The 6,423-nt window shown below is 44.3% G+C and overlaps 1 protein-coding gene across 3 annotated transcripts; it reads left to right on the top strand.

Moving 5' to 3' along the window:
• The first annotated feature begins 892 nt into the window (after positions 1 to 892).
• LOC123075039 (NAC domain-containing protein 75) lies at positions 893 to 5,115 on the top strand. 3 transcript variants are annotated; one of them, XR_006436082.1, is made up of 6 exons: positions 893 to 1,168; positions 2,135 to 2,257; positions 2,389 to 2,557; positions 2,726 to 3,256; positions 3,719 to 3,826; positions 4,584 to 5,115. XR_006436082.1 is itself a non-coding variant. In XM_044497731.1 (6 exons), exons 2-6 carry the CDS (start codon positions 2,174 to 2,176, stop codon positions 4,632 to 4,634), a joined length of 930 nt encoding a protein of 309 aa, XP_044353666.1. In that variant the 5' UTR covers positions 896 to 1,168; positions 2,160 to 2,173; the 3' UTR covers positions 4,635 to 5,111. The 3 variants fall into 3 exon arrangements, 2 of the variants coding, with proteins under 2 accessions (XP_044353666.1, XP_044353665.1); XM_044497731.1 differs by having other exon boundaries at positions 896 to 1,168; positions 2,160 to 2,257; positions 2,726 to 3,243; positions 4,584 to 5,111; XM_044497730.1 differs by having other exon boundaries at positions 897 to 1,168; positions 2,726 to 3,243; positions 4,584 to 5,110.
• Positions 5,116 to 6,423: the final 1,308 nt, after the last annotated feature.

The raw sequence follows: 6,423 nt of genomic DNA, 5'->3' as shown, positions 1-6,423 counted from the left end.
CACGTGTGGCGGGAAAGGAGACGCACCACACGACTCTAATGCAAATAGATTGCCACGTCATCGCATGCATGCATGCGAGAATCTTTTTGGATTTTCAGTTTTTAAAATGTTTTATCTCTTCAATGAAAAATTCGATTGAAGATCCGTTTTCACCATTAAATCCCTCGCGACGAGATCTTCAAAACTAGATCTCATATTGATATATTTCGGCAAAAAAAAATTTAGTTAAAAGTTGCCATGTCTATTGCACATGAATTGCCATGATATGTTTCAACTATTTTCTTTTACATTTAAAACTAAATATTAACATATTATAAAACAGAGAATCAAGAAACTAGACTTGCCATACAACATAAACTAAAATTGCCATGATACATGCACTTAAAATTGCCATGGTTCAATAAAAAAATATTTTCATGGTCAAAATACTGGAATTGCCATCATCAAAAAACAAAAATTGCCATGATCTACAAACTAAAATTGCCACATGGCAACTTTAGTTTAAGCACTATGGCAACTATAGTGAAAACATCATGGCAACTTCTGGGCAAAAAAAAATCGTCGAAACATATCAACATGGGGTCTAGTTTTGAAGATCTCGTCGAGACGGATTTAATGGTGAAAACGGATTTTTAGTTCGCTTTTTTATTTAGAAGATAAAACATTTTTAAGCCGAAAACCAAAAAGATTTCTGCTAATGTCACCTATTCATACGTGGCAAAATGAGTGATGATGGAGGCGTGTGGGCGACCTGCGAACACCCACACGTGTGGGTGTTAGTTTTTCCGAAAAGGAAAGGAGGGAGTACTAAAACACAACAGCGCCCTTCTCTTCTGTTAAAGGAAAATAGAAAAAGAAAAAGAAAAAGAAAATGGGATTCCCAGTTCTCACCTGGCTTCCCAGCCTAGCCCGTTCCTCCCTCTCGTGGACGCTCCGCCGCAGCACGCCAAGTCTCCAACCAGCCTGTGCTGCCTTGCGTTGCAAGGAAGAGCAGTTCCCCGCACTGATATCCATCATCATCTCGATCTGCTGCTCTTCCTCTCCTCGGCTGCTCCCCCACTTCGTCTCTCTCCCACCCCGTCGGCTGCCTGGATCGATCCACCGGCGGCTTCCCGTGGAGCAGCGCAGGCCGCCACACGCCTCCGAAAATCGACTCTCCACCCTCCATGTGAGCTCCTCTCACTCCGCAGTCCCCCCACCCGCCTCTTCTAGTTTCCGTTCGCTTGCTGAGATTGATTCGCGGCAGATCCCGTTGCCGTGCGCCATTAGTTCCGTCGAGCTTGTTAATTACAACCAACTTAGCCTTGGCCTTTCGATACAGTTTCGATCTTTGATAGTGCAGTGCTGACGGATGGTTTGTCTTCTGATTCACCCGAAAATTCCCCAGAGAAAAATAATCTGGGGAAGTTCAAATATCTATTTGCTCCAAATGCCATGAAAAATAGTTGCCCTTGGACCTTCGGTGAAGGAGAAATATCTTTCCTCCTCGCAGGCTTTGATTTTTATTAGAAGGGATTGCTGCTGTATTTATTTTTCCTCCCTGCTGGTCCTCTAGTGTGTCTGACTGTATGTATAAGAAACAAAATAACCAGGCTCAGGTGCATAAAGTTCCTAGCACCCAGGGGTTAATTTAGTTGGAATTTTGTATTATTTGTGGATTTATGGGCAAGCAGGGGCAGCAGTTCATGGAAGTATTGTACTCCACTGTTCAATTTTGGACGCATTCAGAAGATTAAAAAGAACTAGATTTATAGAATTGTTCTGATAATCCTTTCAGAGATGAGGACTTGAGTTGAGGTATGGTCCATCTGACCATCTCCTGTAGTATCAAATAACTAATTAAATGGTGGAAAATGCCTGCCTTTGAATTGTTGTTATCTTCACGTACTTCTGCTGGCTTTATCTGAGCTGATCTCTCATTTAGGTTGCTTGATCTCCTCCTATCTCAGGCCTTCTATTTGTTACTCCCTCCGTCCCATAATATAAGAACGTTTTTGAAACTACACTAGTGTCAAAAACGTTCTTATATCATGGGACAGAGGGAGTACTTCTCAAGTTCTTAATTTCTGATGCATGTTTATTGAATTGAGATTAATTCGTTACTGATATCAATTAGCGTATCATCCATATATAGCAACTCATGGACAAGGGTCACCCAGGGTACTTCAAGTCCATGATCGACGCTAAGCTCCAGGAGCAGGGGTTCTTTGCTTCCCAGCACTGCGTCAACTGCGGCCATGAGCTCGACTACAAGCCGGTACATATATATTAATTACGTACTGCTTATCTTGTTCAGCCCTTGGGTGCATGTGTGCACAAATAAATTAAATTCAATCTCTCATGTGATGTTTGTTTCTGGGGTGAATGTCATGTTGCCACTATCGCAAGGACATGGTTGGGTTTCCTGCCGGTGTCAAGTTCGATCCGACAGACCAGGAGCTGATTGAGCACCTTGAGTCCAAGATGATGAAGAGAGCTCACTCCCTCATCGATGACTTCATACCCACCATTGAGGGAGAAGATGGCATTTGCTACACCCATCCAGAGAAACTCCCAGGTGAGAATCGAGATCCATAGACATACAGTACATACAAAAAAAGATCCATTCAATGTTTTGGTTGAATCAATAACTACGAGTACCTATTCTCCTATAACTTGAATTATGATCACCCAAACTCTTTGTATATTTCTTTATCGAAACAAACTATGTGTACTTGATCACCAGGTGTGACAAGAAATGGCCAGAGCAAACACTTTTTCCACAGACCATCAAAGGCCTACACCACAGGCACGAGGAAGAGGAGAAAGATCCACGCAGAGAGTGAGCTGTCCAACAGTAAAAATGGTGCCGAGACGCGGTGGCACAAGACTGGCAAGACACGGCCGCTGATGGTGGACGGACGGCATAAGGGGTGCAAGAAGATCCTAGTGTTGTACAGCAACTTTGGCAAGGCACGAAAGCCAGAAAAGACTAATTGGGTGATGCACCAGTACCACCTCGGCGACCTAGAGGACGAGAAGGAAGGGGAGTTGATCGTGTCAAAGGTCTTCTATCAGACACAGCCACGGCAGAGTGCCGCTGCCACGACATCGACAGTATTCCATGAGCCTTCGACTAACGGGGATATGGAGGTAAAGACGCCAAAGTCAATGAAGATTGGGCTCACTGATTATGCGGTTGTCGCCGCGGCTGCCATCCAGATGCAGCGACAGCAGCAGCAAATGCTGAAGCAAGGTGATGAGGTAACATACCTAGGTAGCTATACTCAAATCCTGATAATTAATTGAGCAGTTAGTTATAGAGAAAGGTATATATTTTCACCGCTTAAAGTTTATGCAAAGTAGACATTTGCTGGTTAATTCATGCCCTAGCTGATTAATTCCTAAGTACCCAAACATAGGCACATAGCCTTACTTATCAAAGAACCCTGATTCTTTAGTAGTACTTAAACTGTTGTTAATCTAAACAGTAAATGATGCAGTATAAACTGTTGTACATATAAACAGTAAATGATGCAGTACGTAGCAATGTCACTTTTGTGTAGTTTAAAAAATAATGATGTAATATTTCTCTTTATCGTTCTTATTGCCATGCTTGTCGATAAATAAATATGGTTGTGTGCATCTCAATAATGCAGAGGCCAACGGTTGTCCTCCTTTTAAAAAAATTGCCTTATCTTTCTCTTTATGAAGTATAATTCTGTGATTTTGTTTCAAGATGAACAAGGGAAAGGAGGGGCAGGACCAACAGCAGCAGAAATTTGACCACAGGCCTGCTGGCTTGGAAGGACTAATAATGGCCTGCAAATCAGCAAGTACAAAAGAAGTGAGTTTTCTGATCAAAGGTCTTGTGAAATTTTGAAAGCGGCATTTGCTCGATGGTTTGCGCATGAACCTTGTAGATACTATTATATCAGGATGTCGAGAGGGAGGAATAGAAATTGTATCACAATCACAATGTCCAAAGGACCAACATCCCATTTTATTTATAAACAAAAGAAGTTAGTATTCATTGCCACAACAATATGAGCATGGGCTTTTTATTTATATTGTTGCTTCACTCCCCAATTAACCCCTTCTAGATAATATTGATAATTGTAATTTTATTCTGTCCTGGGAAAGGGAATAAGAATCTATTTTGTTATTCTGATCAATTATGTGCGGGATTAGTGGATTGTCTTGTTGACAACGCAACCATTGTACACACCATATGTTATTTTGCTTGTTTGCTCATATTTCTCTGAAACTGTCCAAAACTGTCCAGTTGAAGCTTTCAAGTGTGGAGAGAGTTAACAGAACAAATATTCATTTCATTTTAAAACCGCAGAACCACTGTACTTAACCTTAATCATGCCATTTATTTTAGGACGACTAATCATGTTCTAATATGGAACTTGCATTTGTTGGTAGGTACTAATAAGTACACATGTGTATATTTCGAAGGGTACAATATTTGCAAAGTCTTTGTATTGCAATATCCCTATCGCCACTGAACTCATGATCTTTCAATCCATTTCGACATTGTGGCACTTGTCTTCAGTTTAGGTGCACGTCTTTATAACTGTTTCTGCTATATGGCACAGGGAACTTCAACTACTCAGCCCGAAGATATGCAATGGCCTTACCAGTACTAGCCGCCTGACAAGTGACAACCAAGATCAGCATCGGTAAATTATAAAGGACTCCGCAAGTACATCATTCATTTATGACAGAACTAGTTATCTGCAATTTGCAGAACCGAGAACTGTAAGTGAATCAGAGGTCCAAGAGGGGGTAGAGGATAGTGAGACATATTGCATCAACGGGACGAAACTTAGGGGAAGCCCTTGGTGTTGCAAAGCAAAGATGAGGAAAAGTTGTATTCTCGTGCTGAGTTCAGGTCGAGGCTGACCTACCTGAGAAATCTGAATATGATTTTCTCAGGGAAATGGAATCTGTATGGTCAAACGCACCATAGGTGAAGATGAAATCACTGGCACGTATTGTACTATCACAAGTTATATAGATGCAAGATACGATTTTCTGAACTGTACAAAGTAGTACTCGTATAGGCTATGTGTGGGTCTATATGCCATTGGTTGCTATAAATAGTTGTCCTTTTCTTATTCATTTTTTTTGGCAAATACGCAAGATGCGTATCATTTCATTGATAGGTGGGAAAAGAAAGTTACAAGGGGTGCAACTCTTGTTGCGGTGCACATGTGTATGGCGGCACAGAAGTGCCTATTGAGCAGAGAGGGAGGTTGCTCAGCCTCAGCTATTAGATACATTCAGGTTACATGCAATAGTCTATCTAAGCCTTTGGCGCCGGCTCTTGCCCATAGCTGCGCCTCCTACTTGATGGTATTGGAGAACTGGGTGGAGGAGGGTCAAGCACTGTCGAAGATCACGGCATTCTGGTGCTTCCAAATAGCCCATGTCGTTAGAATGAAGAGCGAGTATCCCCTTACGCACGCTCGTTGGGGCAGCAGCAGAAATGGTGGACCACCAGTCAAAGAATCCCGTCATGCCGTATGGAGGGGGAGCGGGTAGGCCGCACCACGTCATCACGTCATGCCAAGCAATGCGAGAGAACAGCAGCCCACAAGTAGGTGGTGCGGGTTCTCGTCCGCCTGGTTGCACATCTTGCAGATTGGGTCTTGGGGGAGACCGTGGCGTGCACGGCGATCAGCCATCCAACAACGGTTGAGGGAGGCCAGCCAAAGGAAGATCTTCGTGTTCGTCAGGCCCCAACTCTTTCAGATCAGTTGCCATTAGGGTGCGGTGGTTGATTTGTGGAAGAGCGCCATGTAACAAGAGCTGGCAGTATAGATACCGTTTGTGGTCCATTTCCAAGACAGCTTGTCCGGGTCTTGGAAGAGCATGACCCCTTGGATATTCATCCATAACTTGATGTACTCGACAATAGTCACCGCCTCACCGGGTTAAGAGTGCCACAGATGTCGGCGATCCATGCATTATCAGTGAGGGCTTCGCTCATGAGGCGCCGCTTCCGTCGTTGGCGCGGGATGAGGAGGGATAGAGTGGGTGCAATCTCGGGGATGGACTGCCCCTGCAGCCAGTGGTCGCGCCAGAATCGACAAGACTTGCCATCGCCAAGGGTCCAATAAGTAGAGACCAAGAACTCGTTAGTATCGCGGTCGCCGGGCAAATGCAAGTGCCTCCACGGGCGATCGGGTCGGTGGCCTGTAGCCACAGCGACCCTATGCGCAGCGGGACGCTGGTGCGCTCGAGGTCTCGGATGGCAAGGCCGTCACGCTCCAAGGGCCAACAAACTCTGGGCTAGGAGATCGGGCAGTAGGCGCCCTTGCGCCCAATCCTGAGGAAGTCGCGGACCAGCTTGGTGATTTTCTTGCGGACTGATGGGTTGATCGCCATAGCAAGCACATTACCGTAAGGACATGGCTAACGAGGGCCAGGTGT

This window comes from Triticum aestivum, chromosome 3D, assembly GCF_018294505.1.
Source record: "Triticum aestivum cultivar Chinese Spring chromosome 3D, IWGSC CS RefSeq v2.1, whole genome shotgun sequence".
In the NCBI taxonomy this organism is placed as follows: Eukaryota; Viridiplantae; Streptophyta; class Magnoliopsida; order Poales; family Poaceae; genus Triticum; species Triticum aestivum.
Note: the sequence above shows the minus strand (reverse complement) of the source record. Positions and strands in the feature narration are given on the sequence as shown.

Excerpts from the sequence above, each read along its gene's own strand:
- LOC123075039 (XM_044497730.1), top strand. The coding sequence starts at position 2,141 with ATGGACAAGGGTCACCCAGGGTACTTCAAGTCCATGATCGACGCTAAG. Across the intron at positions 3,244-3,718 it reads TGCTGAAGCAAGGTGATGAG|ATGAACAAGGGAAAGGAGGG; the intron begins GTAACATACCTA and ends TTTTGTTTCAAG. Across the intron at positions 3,827-4,583 it reads AATCAGCAAGTACAAAAGAA|GGAACTTCAACTACTCAGCC; the intron begins GTGAGTTTTCTG and ends TATATGGCACAG.